The sequence below is a fragment of the Oncorhynchus mykiss genome, chromosome 4 (genome assembly GCF_057628025.1).
Source record: "Oncorhynchus mykiss isolate SJ-2025 chromosome 4, ASM5762802v1, whole genome shotgun sequence".
In the NCBI taxonomy this organism is placed as follows: domain Eukaryota; kingdom Metazoa; phylum Chordata; class Actinopteri; order Salmoniformes; family Salmonidae; genus Oncorhynchus; species Oncorhynchus mykiss.
The window spans coordinates 61,259,121-61,281,028 of NC_143025.1; the positions used below are offsets into that span (position 1 = coordinate 61,259,121).

General features: G+C 42.3%; 1 protein-coding gene across 11 annotated transcripts in view; it reads right to left on the reverse strand.

The window, feature by feature from the left end:
* The window catches only part of LOC110522090 (filamin-A-interacting protein 1), a 53,857-nt gene that overhangs the window by 14,341 nt on the left and 17,608 nt on the right, over nt 1–21,908 (reverse strand). For 3 of the 11 annotated variants that reach the window (XM_021600185.3, XM_021600183.3, XM_021600190.3), the window contains 4 exons: nt 21,079–21,252; nt 20,391–20,569; nt 2,094–4,938; nt 211–920 (listed from right to left, as the gene is read on the reverse strand). In XM_021600185.3, coding sequence (XP_021455860.3) covers nt 720–920; nt 2,094–4,938; nt 20,391–20,569; nt 21,079–21,252 — 3,399 coding nt within the window. In that variant the 3' untranslated portion in view covers nt 211–719. Of the gene's footprint in view, nt 1–210; nt 921–1,606; nt 1,847–2,093; nt 4,939–5,899; nt 6,501–20,390; nt 20,570–21,078; nt 21,253–21,338; nt 21,459–21,908 lie in introns of those variants that run through there. The other 8 variants (XM_021600186.3, XM_090232434.1, XM_021600189.3 and 5 more) reach the window with 7 other exon arrangements.

The following is a 21,908-nucleotide window of genomic DNA, read 5'->3' on the forward strand; positions in this document are numbered from 1 at the left end:
ATTAGGCTTTTGTTTCTTTTGCTTAGTATGCCAAACATGCAGTAAGCAATTTTATAGATGTAGGACTCTACAAAGCAGGATGGATAAAGCACTATGGAAGTTTCCATGATTGTTACTCGCCTGCATTCACTAAATTCTTTGTTTAGTGAACATCAAGAAGATTTTGCATTGTCATTTCTCCACATGAATAACAAACAGACAGTGTCATACTTTATTCCAAATAATGTTTATTCATTTTTAAATTTGGTGCCACAAATTAGTGACATTGATGACAACCTAAATGTATTTTATATGCAAAACCCATTAGAGCGACCGTATTCGGAAACCTCCATAAGAAATTGTGAAATAAACAAGAATATTAACATGAATTATGAAATATCAACAACTCAGTGTGACAACAACCCAGGTGAGGGATTAGTAACATGTCAATCAAAACAAAAAGCATTTCAACATGGATATAAAAATATTTTTTTGGAAAACATTCATAATTACAATACAATTTCAATGCTTTTTACCCCAATGTTTAAAAATGAGGAAAGGGACATGTCTGATATAGCTATAGCTGTGTTCCTGTTTGTATCTGAGCAGATTAAGGTGCCTGCAACACCTATCCTATTCTATATGTTTTTGGCTGGCAACAGACTGGTCAGAATTGAATGATGGGTGACTGAGTCCATAGACAGATAGCGGGGCCACATTTCCATGGCAACGTGTGGCCCTCAGCACTTCCCTCCCCCTGTGGAGGTAGAGCTGCAGACTGTCGACCTCCTCAGTTCAATTTTCATTGACTGGCACTCGGCTCGTGACTCTAACCGTGTCACAGTAGAGACACCTGTCACAACAGCCTTGCCTGTTTTCATACCTTTTGACATAGGGATTCGTGTGGCTGCGGCACGAGTTGACTGCACATCCGCCCCGGGCTGTAATGAATCACACAACATAAGACACAAGTGCAGAAAGAAACGTTTTTTTTCAAGTATTATCATAAACTAGCACAAAAAAAAAATGATTTACTTAGTGTACATTTGGTGAAAGCTTGCCATCCTGAATTTGTTATAAAATTGTGTCACATGCACCGAATTTAACAGGTGTGGACCTTACCATGAAATGCTTTCTTACAAGCCCTTAATTAACCAACAATGCAGTTCAAGAAAGAGTTTATAAAATATTTACTAAATAAACGGAAGTAAAAAATAAATATATATAAAAATACTAATAAAAAAGTTAACTTGTTAGAACAGTGGTGCAGAATTACATGTAAATTAAAAAAATCAATTTACACAGGTTCAAGAGGGATGACAAGAGTTGGCCATATTGGATATCGATTGTGATTAGAATTAAAGTGCTGCATTTCTTATCCTTCAAAAAGGTTCCATCCATACAGAGCCTCTTTAAATCTAGCTGTATGAAAAACCACAATGTTACCATAGCTCACCTTTAACCCTTCACAGCATTAAGAAAGAGCATTTCAAAGCTAGCGTCACAAAAATGATTTACATTGAGTTAACAGAACTTGGGAGAGGAGATTATACATTAACAGTATGCTGTTCATATTACTGATGTGCGGGTCAGCCCACTTTAGAAGTCAAACATCCAAATTGGTCATCACTGGTCCATTTTCAGTTAAAAGGGAGGAACATGCCAGTTTGTGCCAGTAGAAACAGGTGTGTCAACACAAGACCCTTTGAGAGGGGCCTTTTTAAGGTGGGGATATGCGTGTCAATTCATTCCAGTGTTAGTATTGGTCATCGGTAAAAGGAGTACATTTGATTTTGGTATACCTGGAAAGAGTGCTATCTAGGGAGCAGACACCACCTGATATCATTTTGAAACATTTCAGAAGCAACTGAAATATAAGAGATTGGATATCATTTAGATGGTTTGTCTGAAAAGAAAGTCACGTAATTGAAAAACTATTACTAACAACAATATAGAATGTATTCAGCATACCAGCTGAAAATGGTTACATAAAATATACAATACAAAGCTTTTCTGTTAGTGAGACAGCCGATGTTCATATCATCATAAAAGGGAGAGGGAGAGCTGAACGGCAGAAAGAACTTATGTAAATATACTAGATTTTGACTACTCACCACAGACTGAGTTGGCCTGGTCGGTGCCAAGGTGATGGGGGTGATGGTGATGCTGCTGGTCAATTTGTTGGGGGTGGTCTTCCCAGGAGCGGTGGTGATGTTGTTGGGGTGACGCGGGGAGCGCAGCACCGTACCTGGGGGTGCCTCCTTGCTCTCTGTGCTCACACTAAGGGGCCTGACCGTCACTGTGGGGCTGCTACTGCTGACGTCTGACGGCCTCTTGAACTGAGGTCCCAGGTGGATGTGGATCTTGTTGTCCTCCGTGGTGGTGATTATGCTGGCGTTGGAGTTGTATTTTCTGACGGGCATAGGCAATGCCTGCTTCTCTGGGGTCACTTTGAACACAGCCCGGCCCATGGTGCTCATGTCATGGGGCTCTGGGGATGCGGAGGCAAAGGCCTCCGTCACAGGAGTGGTGCTCACTGTAATGATGGAGACAGGGGAGAGGGGTCTGTTCGAGTCTGAGTAGGAGGGGCCCTTACTCCTATCTGGGGACTTGGCCCTGGAGATGGTGGTAATGGTGACTGGAGACTTGCACCGCTCAGGCCCCCCCATTACGCCCTCACCCGGCTTGCTCTTTGAGAACACGGTAGTGGGCTTGGGAACAATGGTGATGCGAGGCCTCTGCAGGCCCAATGTGGGGATGATGGTGGCGCTGGAGAAGAAGTCCTCAGCACGAGGGCCAGTGATCTCCAAAGTGGCAGTGCTGTTCTCGTGATCGGGGGTTACTCGAATATGCAACGGCTGGCCTGGCTTTTGTGACATGGACAGCTCTGGTGGACGAGGGGAGGAATCCCCGTTGTCCTGAGGGTTTGGGGTCTTCTCTGGGGTGGTCTGAGTGATCGTCACTGCATCCTTCTTCTTCATCCAGGGGATCCATGATTTTCTCATGCCCAGCTCGGTGGTTGCTGGGGGGTAGCGCTCCAGCACAGTTACAGGCTTTTTCAGACCCCTTTGCCTCAGGTTGCTCATGATATGGTTCTCCTCCAGGACAGATTTCCTGATGAACACTGCAGGTGTGTCCTCCTCGGCAGGTTCACTGACCACCACGTCTGTCTGGACTGCGGTGGAAGTGACAGGGACATCAACTATCCTCCTTCCGTTCATACTGGGACGCAAGGCGCGGCTGTAGCGCTTGGTGACCTCCAGCTCTTTGGTGAGGTTGATCACTTCCTGGCTCAAGCCCTTCTTCTTATCCTCCTCCTCCAGGAATCTCTGCTGGAGTAGGGAGTAGTCCACTTGCAGCTGGGAGAGCTGGTCCTCCTTGTTCATCAGCTCGTGGATCTTCTCTTTGAGGGCCTGGACATCTGCCTGCAGGTCTCTGGTCTTTGCCTCCTCCATCTTGCAGCGCATCCTCAGCTCAGCCTCCTGGCCCACCGCCTCTCCCTTCTCTATGGCTTTGTTCCTGGCAGTCTGACTCTTCATTTCCTCCAGCAGCTGAGAGAGGGCATTGGCCTTGTCCTGCTCCATTCGAAACTTCTTCTCCAGTAAGTCGTACTCGTCCTCTGTCTTCATCAGGTCACCTTCCACCACCTCAAGCTGTTTGAGGCGGTTTTTTAGCCTTTCAATTTCCTGCGTTAGCTCCTTGAATTTGTTTTCCTCGTCTGGGGGTCTCTTGCTGTCCTTATTGGCTCTGATTTTTAACAATACCTTTTCTGCCTCCTCTAGCCCATCCATTCGTTTTTTCATTACACCGACCTTGGAGCTAAGATCCCTGCACTTTTCCTCTTCACTTGCTAGTTTACTTTTCAGTTCATCTTTCTCTTTAGTAAGAGATGTCACTTTTACCTCCATTTCTGATTTCAGTCTGAGGAGCTTTTTGCTCTCCTCAATCAACTTTTCTGTGACCTCCATAACTTTACTCTGCTCAGTTTTGAACATTTTATTTAAATCATCGCTCTTTTGCTCCTCCTGTTTTATTCTCTCAGTCATGTTCCTTCTCTCATCCACTAGTATCACTGTAAATGACTTCAGCTTCATCAGGTCATCCTTTAGGCCCATCTCTGCCTTCTCAAATCTCAACTCCGAGTTCTCCAGTTCTTTCACACGGTTTTTCACCATGTCCAGCTCACCAACCAGGTCCTTTGCCAGTCCTTTCTCTCTTTCTAGATTAATATGAAGTGTTGCACACTCTGATTTGCTCGTGTTGAAAGCCCTCTCCAGTTTCTCCAGATCCACCATTCTCTTCTGCAGTTTCTCCACCTCCAGCCTCAGCTCCCGGCCGGTGGTCTCCTCGTCCTGCAGCCTTTTCCTTAACTCTCTGGCTTGGCTCTCCGTCTTGGTGATCTCCTCATCCTTGCCCTCCATCTCCAGGACTCTCTTGCGCAGGGTCTCCAGTTCCGCCATGAGGCTGGAGTTCCCACACTCCCCCTTGCTGATCTTGTCCCTTAGCTCGAGGAGGTCCTCCTCTGACTTCTGTAGTGCCTTGTTGTTCTCCTCCAGCTCCTCGATCCTGTGGGCCAGGCCTGACAGCTTCAGGCGGAGCTGACGGCTCTGGGACTCCTGGTTGGCCAGCTTGGCAGTCATCTCCTCATGCTCCTGGGTGAACTTGGCAGCTTTGCACTCCAGCTCCGCCTCTAGCCTGAGGACCTTCTGGCCGTCTTCCTTGGCAGTGCCGCGTACAGCGGCCAGACGCTGTTCTCGCTCCTGGAGCTTGCTGCTGAGGTCCTGGACCTTCTGGCTCTGCTGGTCGATCTGCTCAATGTGGAGCTGCCGCTCATCCACCAGCATCAGGGCAAAGGACTTGAGTTTGACCAGCTCCTCACGGACCTTCTCTAGCCTCCTGCTGTGATCTTTGTCTTTACGAGCCTGGTACGCCTTCTCCTGCTCTAGCAGCCTCTTTAATCTGGGAGAGAGCGAGAAGAGGGGAGGGGGAGAAAGTGACAGACAGAGAACGATGAAGTGTGATTGAGAATTTACATTTCAATTTGATGTTTCACCTGATGATGATATTATTATTATAATAATAATAATAATAATAAATCCCCCTCTGTATGAAGAGGCCGTGAAACTGTATCTACTACATTGTTCCTGCTGATGTAATTACACTGTACAGGAACAATGTAGGCCTGTTCCTGTACACTGCTACATAGTACTTACAAATATTGAACCTTTGAGTTCGTAAACTACAAATAGTCTGGAAAAAAAGCATTTAAATAAAAATAAAAAAGTATTATAACTCTTACAATGTCTCACAAATCTCCAAAGTTAAGTAACATTTCCCAGAGTAGAGGAGCCTGACCAGACTCAGAATGAGTTCCTTATCCCCAGCCCAAAACCCCATGGGCAGTGGTGAGATCCCGGATGGGAGGTAGGCAAGCAGAATAAATGGCAAAGGCATGATAGAAGAGGAAACAAAGGAGGGGGTGGGGGGCAGATTAGAAGCCTGAACCCTCATATGATTCTCCCCAACAGGGGCAACACTGCCCTTCACACTGAGCAAAGTACCACAATATCAGAGACATGCTAGCTGAACTGTAAAAAAAAAAAAAAAAAACACAACCAGTGTCCTTAACACGGAGTGAACCTTAACGGAATATGTGAGTAGATGTTTAACTAATCTCTGCGGGAGTCTCTCTCTGTGCAACTGCTATAGAGTGTCTGCTGCCTGCAACAGGTCCCTTCCATATGGTTCTCACACAACCACACTAGAAACTCAGTGCATAATCAGGAGCGAGTCTGGATCATTGTCCGCTGTTGCTTTGCATTACAAACAAATTTTCCACCAGCAGCTGGTCTAACAATGCACATGATACTGTAACAGCCAGACTACGCTGTTTCTTAAAGTTTCAACAGCTCAAACTCACCCAGTACTGGTCGGGATGGATTAACTAGGTCCTTGCCTAGCATGCTTTAGATAGTGCTGAGCTGTATTCAGGCAGGCATCTGCTCCCTCTCACTGTGTCGTGAGAAGGCCCCCAATCCACGAGGAAATGGCCATCAAATTCCAAACATGTCATCGATGGACAGTGAAAGGTGAATTGTGTAAAATTATCCCCGCTCCACTAGCTGGTGGTGATGTCATCCCTCCTCCCATTTATTCCACAGAATGGTGCTGCCCTTGTTTGGCCACAGAGGGGTTCAAGCCAGGGGGGAGGCTTTTCACACTATCTTTCCTGTTCCCCTGCTCTCTTTTCTCCCCCTTTCTCCTCCAACAGAGAAGGGGAATTGTATTTGTGAGATTCAGTAGATTTGCAGCAGCCTTTTAGACCAAAGGTAAATGTATATAGAATTATACTACGTTAGCAGGGCTTCTTTCCACTTCCAACACACAAACTGTTGTCTTGCCTGACCCAATTGTTTCTTGTCCATCTTGCAACCAACCATGTTCCCATAGAAACAAGGCAACAATGCAAGGGGAAAGTTGTTGTTTTGGTGAACAATGTCACACTAGTGCCAGACTAGTTCATAATGGTCTGCCCCTTGAATGCAAAGAGAAGTAAATCCAAATTTCGATCTTTGTAGGATGCTACTGCTACATCCATATTACAGTCGCAGTTGTAAATGAGAACTTGTTCTCAACTGGCCTACCTGGTTAAATAAAGTTTAAATAAAAAAATAAAACTGTAATAATTAAGATGCCAGATCCTAAGGTGGTAAGGTAAAAGTGGACTTGTACATTTTCACAACAGGATGAATTTGCAGGGTTAAATGTTAAATAACAGCGCTCTCACCCACCCCTATGGGCCCTGATGAAAAGTAGTGCACTATTTAGGGAATTAGGGTGTCATTCCAGACACAGACCATAACTCCTGGCTGGGAGCAACACTTGTGGTCTTGTTAAAGTGGAATCATGCAAATACCACACGGATGTCGTCACTGGTCATAAAACATGTGTCCCATGGTCCAGGGTGGCCCTCACACAATCTGCCTGGCAGCTTGTCAAGTAGAAAATGCTCCAGATTAACAGCAATACAGGAGTCAAAGGTTGCATGACCCACTGAAAAATATTTACCATTAGCTACCCCAGCATTTCAGGAAAGAGTATACAGGCATACTTCAAGGTATCCAGATAATCTTGAGGAGACCAAGTTTGCACTCCTAATGGCACGTTTTTCCTCTTTATAGTACACTACTTCTGACCAGAGCCCATAGGCCCAATTATGATATGACATATAGTTCTGCAACAAGATACTCCCTTTATTCCCCCCCATTCTCAGTGGTGATGATAGTGTTAAGAATATGAGCCAGGTGTCACTTCACTGATTATCGTGGCATTATGAATAAGTCCTTTAGCAGGTGACCAGCATGTTTCCTGGTGGTCAGGGCTATTCATAGTCACTGTTGACAGAGGCCTATCAGTGACGGCAAAGAATGTCCAAAACCTCCTACACAACATGTCTGTGGCCAAGCTAAGCCCACAGCAGAGACTGAACTAATGTCATACCAATTACAGTTACTATAACAATCACTATAACAAATCTTCAAACAGAAAGGAAGTTACATTTGAAAATAACTACTCTAAATGGAATACTTTTTTCATCTGGAACATTATTTTTTTTGTTTCAGTTTAATTAACAGATATGGTGATATCAATATATTTTAATTCAGAGAAAATATACAGTATCCATTTCCTCGTAAGAAGAACGACTGACTGAAAGACCTCATAGAAAAGGAGCGGGAGAGGTTCCACCATGGTGAATGAAACGCAAACAAAGATCTAAGTGGCGTAGCAAAGTTCTCTCACTCCTCTGTGGACTGACTGGCATCCTATCACAGGTGCTCAGGGTTGTCCACTATGACATCACCTGCAGGGAATCTCTGAGATGACTGCAGCTGGGAGGAATGTGTTATCACATGGTGCTGCAAGCAGAGCGGGGGAGGTCATCGGTGACGGGGGGGGGGGGGGGCAACTGGAAATCTGTGCATCAGCGAGCACAAGAGCATGCAAGTATATAGCTTGCTACAGACTCACACAGACAAAGCTCAAATTTATAAAGTAGAACGCTACTTTATTAAAAACCTTTCAAAACTTAGAAAACGGGCCTCCCGGGTGGCGCAGTGGTTAAGGGCGCTGAACTGCAGCGCCAGCTGTGCCATCAGAGTCCCTGGGTTCGCGCCCAGGCTCTGTCGCGACCGGGAGGTCCGTGGGGCGACGCACAATTGGCCTAGCGTCGTCCGGGTTATGGTGGGATTGGTCGGTAGGGATCTCCTTGTCTCATCGCGCACCAGCGACTCCTGTGGCGGGCCGGGCGCAGTGCGCGCTAGCCAAGGTTGCCAGGTGCACGGTGTAGCCTCCGACACATTGGTGCGGCTGGCTTCTGGGTTGGATGCGCGCTGTGTTAAGAAGCAGTACGGCTGGTTGGGTTGTGTATCGGAGGACGCATGACATTCAGCCTTCGTCTCTCCCGAGCCCGTACGGGAGTTGTAGCAATGAGACAAGCTACTACAACAATTGGATACCACGAAATTGGGGAGAAAAAGGGGTAAAAAAAATAAATTAGAAAACCTGAGATTGACATCTACTAACCAAATGAGTAATGCATTTGAGGTGACTACATTTGGAGGTGGATTATAATAATTGGCATGCATTTGAATTGTGCAGAGGTCACAAGTCTCATTTCACGTTTCTGAATGTGACCCACTCAAACAAAATATGAATATAAAACCTCCAAATCTAATATTACAACATTTCATATTTTCAACACTAAACACTCACTCTAACCTCTATTTGCTAGAAGCTCCATCCACATAAACCTAGCTAAAGGCTTTAACTAAATGTACGTACGGTTGATGGTCAGCTCGATGTTCCCAACTTGCTTAATACTGGCCATTTATTTCAACAAGGTAATATGACTGAGGTCATCGGCCTTGATTCATTCACCAGTTCACTGAACCAGCCATTCTACATGTCCTCAGCATAGAAAAACAAAGTGAATCTCAGGTTGAGAACAGGAGTAGGGTGACATTGCCCTTAGATGCTGATCGTGGGTCAGTTTAGCATTTTTCCCCACTAATGGTTAAAGTTAGGATTTACTGTCTGGCAGTGTAGATCACGTCCGCAAGTAGAAGGTTGACCTACCAATTACACTGAGCAGAAATATAAACGCAACATGTAAAGTGTTGGTCCCATGTTTCATGAGCTGAAATAAAAGATCCATGAAGTTTCCCCATATGCACATAAAGCTTATTTCTCTCAAACTGGCCACACATTTGTTTACATCCCTGTTAGTGAGCATTTCTCCTAAACACAGGTGCTAGGGACAATAAAAGGCCACTTTAAAATGTACCGTTTTGTCACACAATATAGTGCAATTGTCATGCTGACTGCAGGAATGTCCACCAGAGCTGTTGCCAGAATTTTAAATGTTAATTTCTCTACCATAAGCCACCACCAGCGTCATTTTAGAGAATTTGGCAGGACATCCATCGGGCCCCACAACCAGACCACGTGTAACCATGCTAGCCCAGGGCCTCCACTTCTTCACCTGTGGGATCATCTGAGACCAGCCACCCAGATAGCTGATGAAACTGTGGGCTAGCACAACAAAAGATTTTCTGCACAAACTGTCAAAAACCATCTTAGGGAAGCTCATCTGCGTGCTCATTGTCCTCATAATGGTCTTGACCTGATTGCAATTTGGCATTGTAACAGACTTCAGTGGGCAAATGCTCACCTTTGATGGCCACTGGCATGCTGGAGAATTCAATTGTACTGGGCAGATGCGAGCATTTATTTATTCATTTTTGGTACTTTTTACCCTGTTTTTCTCCCCAATTTCATGATATTCAATTGGGAGTTAGTCTTGTCCCATCGCTGCAACTCCCATACGGACTTGGGAGAGGAAGGTCGAGAGCCATGCGTCCTCCGAAACATGACCCCGCCAAGCCGCACCGCTTCTTGACACACCCGGAAGCCAGCCACCCTTTTTCTTGATGACAACATTGCACACTTTTGGCATTCCCTCAACCAGCTTCATGAGGAATGCTTTTCCTCGTGATAAAAAAAAGAAGAACCAAAGTAGTTCACTAAGGCCTTTACTGGTCCTGTATTAGTGGACTGATACTGTAGACATCTGTAGCGTGGGCCAAAATATTTTCAGCTCCCACGTCCCCCAAAATTCTTCCTGCGGCAGCGGCTTCCAGTTCCCGCCAATATCCAGCTATTGAAAAGGAATCGGACAACATTCTACAGGCCACGATCAACAGCCTGATCAACTCTATGCGAAGGAGCTGTGACGCGTTGCATTAAGCAAAAATGGTGGTCACACCAGATACTGACTGGTTTTCTGATCCACCCCCTACATTTTTTAAGGTATCTGTGACGAGTCATGTGAAATCCATAGATTAGGGCCTAATGAATTTATTTAAATGGACTTATTCTTATATGAACTGTTACTCAAAGTCTTTGAAATTGTTGCATGTTGTTTAAATTTGTTTAGCGTAGTTTGTTCTTACTGATACATTTTAAAGCAATGAGACTGATGCAACAGATATAATTTTGATAAACTATTTCTTCATGTTATAAGTGCAGTAATGCACACACGGCAGTAGGCTACACCGTGTGTGCATTGTTCCAAAACGCAATTAGCGGGAACACACTGTTCTGGAAAGCACACTGCATATGCCAGTGGTTTCCTGTGAGAGAGATTGAAAATGTTAGAATTTTAGAAAGAGGGGAGTGCTAAAGATGCAACAACTAGCATGGTTTGCTAATATGATTCGGATTGTCTCTTTGGCTGCTGGACAATGAAAGAAGGTTGATTTGAAAACCAATAGAACTTGATATAAATGCTGGTTTAATAATTGCCTTACTTGATATAAATGCTGGTTTAATAATTCCCTTAACATTTCTATGGTCTGATTTTGGCTAGTGTACTCTTAAACAAGGTAAGACATGTTTCATAAAATTGCATACAACTTCCAGGTTATATCCAATCAAGTTTATGGTTAAATAGTTTTAAAAAATGTTGACTGCCTCTGCTCATATCACAGGGTGGGTGATGTGTGCAACACGCACTGGCCAGTGGCCTGCCTTTCCACTCTTGTGAACTAACCATGCCTCGCATTTCAGAATTAAGCCATTAAATGTTAATGTTAATAATCCTACATTATATTTGTCAAACATTACATTATGTAATTAAAAGCCTGAAAGTGTGGCTATATTTCCTGGCACCTTCCTCATATCAGCATTGGTGTGGACATCACCTAGGCTACACTTTAATTGTTGTACAGCTAACTGCCAAAATAAAGGAAACATCAAACAAAGTGTCTTGGCATAGATTCTACAAGTGTTTGAAAGCTTTTTATACATGACCCTTAGCATAATCGCTTAATTAACTCAGGAACCACACCTGCTTTCAATATACTTTGTATCCCTCATTTCCTCAAGTTTTCCTTTAAATTTGGTCAGTTACCTGTGCATTTATGCAAAATAGATTTGAATGTTATTCTAAATTGGCCTTTTTAGAGGCACATGTGTGAATTTCTGGCTCCGTTGACAGCCCTATTTATTTATTTCAGTAGTACTCTTATTTGCCTTTAAGTCACTGAATGACCTAGGGTCTAGAGTAGACACGTTGGCAAATCAAAACTAAAATAAACAAAGTATTTTAATTTGGGATGTTCATCTTCAGTTTGGGATAGTTGAAATTGCACTTCGGGACGATTCTGGGATGGTGATGAAAAGTTATTCTCAAGCCCTGGGCATCTATATTCACGAGTGCATACATGTTTTGAATGTTGAAAATTAGTACAAGTTTATGAACATTTCATAAATGTATTGCTATGTTGTGTAACTAGCAAACTATTGGTTATGAGATAAAAATAGTTTTATACCGAGTGATTTAATGCTAGTTTGGCTAATTTAGCTAGACTAACATTAGCTAGCTAGGTAAGCTATCACTGTATCTGGATCTTCCCCTTTTCAACTGCAGCTTCAGATGAACAGCACTCAGCGAGTCAGTTTTTAGCCTTTGTGAAAAAGTAGCTAGTAGAGATGTCAATGCCAAAGAGGAGAAAAATACAGGACATACGATTTTTGGGGGGAGTGCAGAGGACTAAGTAAATAAATGAATGGCTAAATAGCTAGCTAGTTACATGGAACAATTTATAATAGACTGGTACTATGTAGTCAGCTAGCCAGCTATATTGCCAGACAGTAAATCAATAATTTAGCTAATGAAAGCAGAACTTAATTCATGTTAATGAGCTAACCCCATCATTGTTAAGGCCAGACATTTTTCATGATTATTGCAGGGTTCAAAGACAGTGGAGAGAGAGAGAAAGCCCTGCCCGTGTTGAGGCAGGGTAAAAACAAACAAGTCATCATGTGAGAATTTGAGTTAAGGGCACTATCAGTTAAATTCCTAATCTCTACAGTTGTTGCCTGCATTCTGATTTCATTTGATTGTCATGGCAGGGGTCAGAGAGAGTCAGTAGAGAGAGGGAGAGCACCACCCATGTTGAGGCACAGGGAGAGGATGAACAGGTTATCAGGTGCGAATTTGGAATTTACGTTAACACAAATAAAATTAAGGATTTCTACAGATTTTCAGCAGCATTCTCTGCAGAAAATAGAAAACAATTCCTGTAGATTCTGTTTGGGTCTATATATATATATATAAAGCAGTCTGGTAAAGCATGTTGCACAGCAATTGACATCGCACACAGATTGGAACTATCAGTTGATCTGATTTTTGCTGACTGTAGCCCAAGTGCTTTAAAACGTTGCCTGCATTCTGATTTAATTTGGTTGAAGCCATGGCTGCACTCAACAATGACAATGCAGATTGAACCATGTTGCAGTCTGTCATATCCACCAGGAGAAGCCTGATACCATAGATAAGAAAACAGTGTGCTCAAAATGTATTTCTGGCAGTGACAGGCATTAACATGTATTTAGTGCATTTAAGTGAAGATCTGACCCCTCTCTGTGCCATAGGAAAGTATTCAAACCTCCATTTTTTTCTGTTAGCCTCATTCTAAAATTAATGTTATTCAAAAAAAAATGTAAAAATCTACACACAATACCCCATAATGACACCGAAAAAAGTTTAGAAATTAAAATTGATTACAAATAAAATAAAATAAAAGTATTTACATAAGTATTCAGACCCTTTGCTATGAGACTCAAAAGAATCTGGTGCATCCTGTTTCCATTGATCATCTTGAGATGTTTCTACAACTTGTTAGGAGTCCACTTGTGGTGAATTCAATTAATTGGACATGATTTGTAAAGGAACACACACCTGTCTGTATAAAAAAAAAAAAAGGTACCACAGTTGACAGTGCATGTCAGAGCAAAAACCAAGTAATGAAGTTGAAGGAATTGTCCGTAGAGCTCCGAGACAGGATTGTGTCGAGGCACAGATCTGGGGAAGGGAACAAAAAAAGAAATGTCTGCAGCATTGAAGATCCAAGAACACGGTGTCCTCCATCATTCTTAAATGGAAGACGTTTGGGACCACCAAGACTCGTCCTAGAGCTGGCCGCCCAGCCAAACTGAGCAATCAGGGGAGAAGGACCTTGGTCAGGGAGGTGAAAAAGAACCCGATGGACTCTAGATCTGTCAGAGTGACCCTCTGTGGAGATGGGAGAACCTTCCAGAAGGACAACCATCTCTGTAGCACTCCACCAATCAGGCCTTTATGGTAGAGTGCCTAGACGGAAGCCACTCCTCAGTACAAGGCACATGACAGCCCGCTTGGAGTTTGCCAAAAGGCACCTAAAGGACTCTCATACCATGAGAAAAAAAGATCCTCTGGTCTGATGAAACCAATATTGAACTCTTTGGCCTGAATGCCAAGTGTCACGTCTTGAGGAAACCTAGCACCATCCCCACAGTGAAGCATGGTGGTGGCAGCATCTTGCCGTGGGGATGTTTTTCAGCGGCAGGGACTGGGAGACTAGCCAGGATCGAGGCAAAGATGAATGGAGCAAAGTACAAAGATCCTTGATGAAAACCTTCCAACAGGACAACGACCCTAAGCACACAGGCAAGGCAACACAGAAATGGCTTCAGGACAAGTCTCAATGTCCTTGAGTGGCCCAGCCAGAGCCCGGACTTGAATATCTCTGTAAAGCTGGCTTTGATAATAGCTAGTACCTACGCAGCTGCCTTTCTGCAGACATCTTTTAATCTTAATTCAGACTAGATATTTAGTGTTTGGAAAACGTGGTCACAAATTTAGGAAGATTTTACCATCATTCTGTACAAATCTTTACATCTGTACTGTTCAACTACATTGCCTTCAGAAAGTATTCATACCCCTTGACCTATTCAACATTGTTGTTACAGCCTGGATTCAAAATGTATTTTTTCCTCAACCATCTACATACAATAACCCATAATGACAAAGTGAAAACATGTTTCTAAAATGTTTTGCTAAATTATATTAAATGATATACAGAAATATCTAATATACATAGGTATTCACACCCCTGAGTCAATAGATGTTAGAATCACCTTTGGCAGCGATTACAACTTTGAGTCTTTCTGGGTAAGTCTAAGAGATTTGCACACCTGGATTGTACAAAATGTTCACATTCTTAAAATAATTATTAAAGCTCTGCCAAGTTGGTTGTTGATAATTGCTAGACAGCTAGTCTTGCCATAGATTTTCAAGCCTATTTTAAGTCAAAACTGTAACTAGGCCACTCGGGAACATTCAACATCTTCTTGGTAAGCAACTGCCGTGTATATTTGGCCTAATCCTGAATGCTGATTGGTTGAAAGAGCATTCTAGCCGGTGTCTATTCCACAAGTTACCACCGGCTAAATCTATGATGTTAAAATGCCTATTTACTCTGTTCCATCTGACTGCGCAATCCACTGTCTCATCAGCCCAGGCAGGGAAGTTCGAAACATAATCTCCACTATAAAAAGCATCTAGACATTCTCACATTTCTTTTCGACTAACATTTAGTTTAACAGCAGAGCTTTGTATAAACCTTGCTGTAGGTCTCTCCGACATTTGTAACATTGTTTCAATATTCAAATTCGATCTCCAACTGTCCCATAGTAATGAACATGTAGGGGTCAGGAGTCGGGACGTGACAGAAAGGCAGGCAGCGTTTCTCAGCCAGTCGAAATCATGAATCAGATGGCATCATTTTTATGGACATATAGAAAGAAATGTCAATTGAAAACAGCTAGTTTGCAGTCTTTCCAGCTTCAGTTTGAAGTTGTGTTAGCTGTGTTGTTAGCTAGCTCCTCTGAACAGTGTCCTAATAAGAGAGCAACAACACCCATGCCAATAGCTTCCAAACACTGGCTTCTCAGGCATTATCACTTAATTGTGTTTTAGGTTATTGTCCTGCCTAAATGTGAATTTGTCTTCCAGTATCTGTTGGAAAGCAGACAACCAGGTTTTCCTCTAGGATTTTGCCTGTGCTTAGCGCTATTCCGTTTATTTTTATCATAAACTCCCTAGTTCTTGCCGATGACAAGCATACCCATAACATGATGCAGCCACCACCATGCTTGAAAAAATGAAGAGTGGTACTCAGTGATGTGTTGGATTTGCCCCAAACATGACGCTTTGAATTCAGGACATAGTTAACTGCTACGTTGTTGATCAATCCTCAGTTGTCATCTATCACAGTCAACAGCCATTAAATGCTGTAAGCACCATTGGCCTCATGGTGAAAACTGAGCAGTTTCCTTCCTTTAAGGTAACTGAGTTAGGAAGGACGCTTGTATCTTTGTAGTGACTGGGTGTATTGATACACCATCAAAAGTGTAATGAATAACTTCACCATGCTCAAAGGGATATTCAATGGCTGCTTTTTTTTTTACCCATCTACCAATAGGTGCCTTTCTTTGAGAGGCATTGGAAAACCTCCCTGGTCTTTGTGGTTGAATCTGTGTTTGAAATTCACTACTCGACTAAGGGAACTTTCAGATAATTGTATGTGTGGGGTACAGAGATGAAGTAGTCATTCAAAAATCATGTTAAACGCGGTTATTGAACACAGACGGAGTACATGTGACTTAAGGAAATCTTTACTCCTGAACTTATTTAGGCTCGCCATAACAAAGGGGTTGAATAAAAATGTCTAAAAACATATTTCCATTTTGACATTATGGAGTATTGTGTATAGGCCAGTGACACAAAATATAAATGTAATCAGATTTATATTCCGGCTGTAACTAAATATAGAAAAAAATCAAGGGGTGTGAAAACTTTCTGAAGGCACTGTTTTTGTAAAAATGTTCAGTGTACATTTTGGAAATATAGTCATTGTGTATAGAGTTGTATGGTTTGTTTAAATTTACCATGGAATTGCCCAGATACCTTCAGTGGTCACATTTGTATGTTAATGTCCTTAACAACATATGAACAGCAAATTAATTCTAGCACAAGTAAAACAAGGTCAATTATAAGTGACAGAAATTATTTGTATACACAGCGATTAATTTGGCAATGCTGGGCAGGTTTTCGCTCATGGACGAGGTCACACACACACACACACACACATTTGTTCCGCAAATAGGAACATCCATCTGTTCCTTACGTAAGACTACTAATCAATTAGCATGCAACCCACTGTCAAAACACTCTACAATATTTTCATGTTGTGGGTAAATGGTTCAGTGAGGCATGAGGTCTTTCAATTGGGGAATGTTTTACACCTGGAGTAGAACTAGCTGTGCATAGTGCTGTGTGAGCTAGCAGTGTTCTGATGGTGAGGAACCATTCATCGTCATGGATGATCAGATAGTAATCTGATAAGGATCCGTCTCTAGTCTTGGGTAGAGATGATGTCAGTGTTCCGTCCTGACTTGCAGATCTTGAGGTACTGTCAGACAGTCCTGCGTCCCAAATGGCACCCTATTGCCTACATAGTGCAATGCTTTTGACCATGGTGTACGGGCCCTGGTAGAAAGGAGTGCACTACATGGGGAATTGGGTACCACTGAAGCACTGTACTGGGGGCCAGGTTAGATTTGACATCTGGATACCACCTCTGTTATGAGCCTCATAAATTCCACCTGGGAACATCTTGCTGGTATCGGATTTTAAAAAAACAATCTCTGCTTCATCCTTGTTTTAAAGCCATAGTCAAACTCTGTTGGTATCAAAGGAAGCTAAAATGATTTAATGGGTAAATCGCAGCTTGTGACAGTTATATCTATGAAGGCAAATGGGTGTCATAACTTTTTAACAGCAATGCCATAAAATAATGATATTCTATGTAATACTGCCATATTACTGGAAATCATAGTTGTAGCAATGTATACTTCATGTCAGTACCTCTTCTACATACAGTGCCTTGCGAAAGTATTCGGCCCCCTTGAACTTTGCGACCTTTTGCCACATTTCAGGCTTCAAACATAAAGATATAAAACTGTATTTTTTTGTGAAGAATTAACAACAAGTGGGACACAATCATGAAGTGGAACGACATTTATTGGATATTTCAAACTTTTTTAACAACTCAAACTGAAAAATTGGGCGTGCAAAATTATTCAGCCCCTTTACTTTCAGTGCAGCAAACTCTCTCCAGAAGTTCAGTGAGGATCTCTGAATAATCCAATGTTGACCTAAATGACTAATGATGATAAATACAATCCACCTGTGTGTAATCAAGTCTCCGTATAAATGCACCTGCACTGTGATAGTCTCAGAGGTCCGTTAAAAGCGCAGAGAGCATAATGAAGAACAAGGAACACACCAGGCAGGTCCGAGATACTGTTGTGAAGAAGTTTAAAGCCGGATTTGGATACAAAAATATTTTCCAAGCTTTAAACATCCCAAGGAGCACTGTGCAAGCGATAATATTGAAATGGAAGGAGTATCAGACCACTGCAAATCTACCAAGACCTGGCCGTCCCTCTAAACTTTCAGCTCATACAAGGAGAAGACTGATCAGAGATGCAGCCAAGAGGCCCATGATCACTCTGGATGAACTGCAGAGATCTACAGCTGAGGTGGGAGAATCAGTCGTATATTGCACAAATCTGGCCTTTATGGAAGAGTGGCAAGAAGAAAGCCATTTCTTAAAGATATCCATAAAAAGTGTTGTTTAAAGTTTGCCACAAGCCACCTGGGAGACACACCAAACATGTGGAAGAAGGTGCTCTGGTCAGATGAAACCAAAATTGAACTTTTTGGCAACAATGCAAAACGTTATGTTTGGCGTAAAAGCAACACAGCTCATCACCCTGAACACACCATGCCCACTGTCAAACATGGTGGTGGCAGCATCATGGTTTGGGCCTGCTTTTCTTCAGCAGGGAAAGGGAAAATGGTTAAAATTGATGGGAAGATGGATGGAGCCAAATACAGGACCATTCTGGAAGAAAACCTGATGGAGTCTGCAAAAGACCTGAGACTGGGACGGAGATTTGTCTTCCAACAAGACAATGATCCAAAACATAAAGCAAAATCTACAATGGAATGGTTCAAAAATAAACATATCCAGGTGTTAGAATGGCCAAGTCAAAGTCCAGACCTGAATCCAATCGAGAATCTGTGGAAAGAACTGAAAACTGCTGTTCACAAATGCTCTCCATCCAACCTCACTGAGCTCGAGCTGTTTTGCAAGGAGGAATGGGAAAATATGTCAGTCTCTCGATGTGCAAAACTGATAGAGACATACCCCAAGCGACTTACAGCTGTAATCGCAGCAAAAGGTGGCGCTACAAAGTATTAACTTAAGGGGGCTGAATAATTTTGCACGCCAAATTTTTCAGTTTTTGATTTGTTAAAAAAGTTTGAAATATCCAATAAATATCGTTCCACTTCATGATTGTGTCCCACTTGTTGTTGATTTTCACAACAAAATATAGGAGCACCAGAACATATGCTTTGGGAATGAGATTTAGCATATTGAATCTATATGAATTCTAGCTACCTTTGAAGCATGTTATGCTCTATAAACTAATAACGCTGTATAAAAATGTTGATACAAAAACCTGTCATGAAATTTACAAAGTAATTTATGGAATATTAGGTTTCTACATTGTGTAAAAGTACTACATATTGAGATGCGTTACATTAAATGCTGCACTGTCTCTTTAAGAGCGTCAAGTTGTGAGCAATGACATGCAAGAGATCAGTCCTTCATTGCTATGATTTTTGGTCTTCTAAAGAAGCTATCCCTTTCCTTTTCTTTCTCTGCCCCCAAATGTTTCGATACAGTATACCGGTAAAATAACCTGGTTGTTAGTTAGCTAATGAGGTATCATGACTGGATAAGGTTTTAACAAATGCCCCTGATTGGTTTTGTAACGACCCGTGACATGGCTTATGAACAGGGCCTAAAGAATTACCTTTTTGGTCCACCAGCACTCAGATTTGTTCCCCCCAATTTCCCTAGTTTTGTTTTTCAGGTTCTCCCTCTCAAAAATCACCTTTTCATTGTTATAAAAGGACCACAATGCTTAAACCATATCAGGAGACCTTCTGAGGTCTGGGGGAAAAAATAAAATGTTATTTTGAAGGGTATAGTTGCTCTTTAAATTTCAATTGCGCACCTCAAGAGACTGGTGTTTGGCCGGCAGTGTTTCTGTACTGCATGCGCAATAGCAGAGTTTGCAAAACAAAACACCACCCGATTGATACAAATAATCAGAATTCTTCCAGGTAAGCCTACTTTGCAGTTAACATTAATTTGTTTTAGGGGAAAGCCTTTAGCTAACCCGGCGACACAAAGTGGTAGACAGACATTGTATGAATCTGCACTAGTTTTTTTCTCAAGGGCACTCGGAAACAACTGCACAGTGAAGCCCATCATTAGAACAAATATTATCTGGGTGATTTCTTTCCTGGTCGCACTGGTGCTACCAAAATAAAATGTCAGGAGTATATGAGATCAAAATGGTCGCACTTTAGAGCAATGCGGGCGGGCCTTGTGATTTGCAGAGTGCAGTGACAGATTGGCACACAACCAATTGTAACATGATGTAATTACTCATTTGCGTACTGCAGCTACCACAAGGTGGGGGGCAGGAGCTCCGGGGGCCCCAAACCTCAAAAATATATAAACACACCATAAGCCATAGGAAAATGTGTAAAATAGTCATGGCAAAACATGGCAATATGTGTTGCAGGAAATTAGCTTTAAAACAGGAACATTTTCTCTGATTTATGGCAAAATGTGTAGAATAGCATGAGATTAGCTATAAAACTGCAAAAGTTCTCATGGCAGTGTAGAATTGCAGGAAATTAGCTTTAAAAATTCTAAATTCTCTTAGCCTCATTGCAAAACATGTATAGCATGAGCTAAGCTATAAAACTGTACATTTCTCTGCACCATGGCAATATATGTAGAATTGCAGAAAGTTAGCAAAACTGCGGTACACCACTGTACTTACACACATGGAATAAGGAACATGCAACTCTCTCTCACCTCTCCCTCTCCTGCTCCAGCAGGTTGGTGAAGTCATCACTCTTGTTCATGAAGTCTGTGTGTTTGCGTTTCTCGCTATCCAGCTCATTAACCGTGCGGCGGTGACACTTCTCGGCCAGCAGCAGCTGCTCCAGCATACGCCTGTACGTCTCGCGATGCTTGTCCTCCAGCCGGTCCAACTGATCAACATATTAGAAGGTTTTCAAATGACATCCACCATGTTTTCATTCCAAATTGCACCCTATATAGTGTACTATTTTTGACCTGGGCCCATATGATAAAAAAGAATTCACTATTAGGGAAGAGTGTGCCATTTGGAGCACACACCATGTCTGAGTCATTCAAACACTTATCTATCCAGTATAGTCATTAAAAACATTTACCTTTTTATCAACACTGTATAGCGATTTATAGTTCATCTATATTTATTTTGATATTAACTTCTATAGCAACCTGGACTCTGGGGTAAACGTAACATAGCTAGGGTATGGGTTAAGGTTAGGAATTAGGTTAAGGTTAGAGGAAGGGTAGGCTAACATGCTAAGTAGTTGCAAAGTAGCTAAAATCGTCTGTAATGAGATTGCCTTATGTAAGCATACCAAACATAATACAAATGTGAGTGTCCCAGATTTACATTTACTATGTTATATCTCGTCTATGAGACCAAACTGTCTATAGTGGTACTCACCTCTTGCATGGGCATCTCATAGACGTTGTCCCCAAGCATTGTAGTGCTGGTCAGAAGGCTGTCTCTCTGCAGGGCCTGGAGGGGTTTGATGGGGGCAGCTGAGCCGTAATGGGCCTCCAGGGCTTTGGGTCGCGGACGCTCTGACTTCAGCATGTGGATGATATCCTCTCTGGCCTATGGACAGAAGGAGCAGGGAGGACACACATTAGGTCACCTAAGAACCATTTACACAGGGACAAAGACAATAACATTATTTTTACCTTGTTTACTCTCAATGACATTTGAACCACTTCAAATTGACGGATGTGGCTTTGTTGTTGTGAGTAGTGACACTTGGAGGTTGCTTTTGTTTTTGAGTCGGGAAATGTGAAGCTTGTGTCCTAGTGAAGATACTACTTCCCCCTTTAACTGTTTTAAATGTGTTGTGAGAACTGCGTTTGTTGAACTGGGCCCAGGTTTATCATTATTCCATACTTTTATCCATGTAAGTCCACGTAATCTTTCAACTACATGTCCTTCAGTTTGTTTGGTTGGTCAATTGTCTGGTCTAGTTAATTGTATGCAGGTTTGTGGGCCACACCCCTAATTGGTTATTGCCCACACCTGATTGTGTTTCTCCTTTAAAAATGGAGGTTGAGAAGAGTTTGGGGAGTTCTTGACAATGTGTTAAGAGGCTAGACATGCGATGTATCTTAAGGTTCAAGTGTTATTCTTTTTGTAGCCTTTTTTGTTGTATGTTTTATCCTCTGATCTGTTTTTAATAAATATTTATACATTTTTTGATAACTTTTCAGTTGTATTTTTAACTTCTGTATGGCATGACGGCCAGC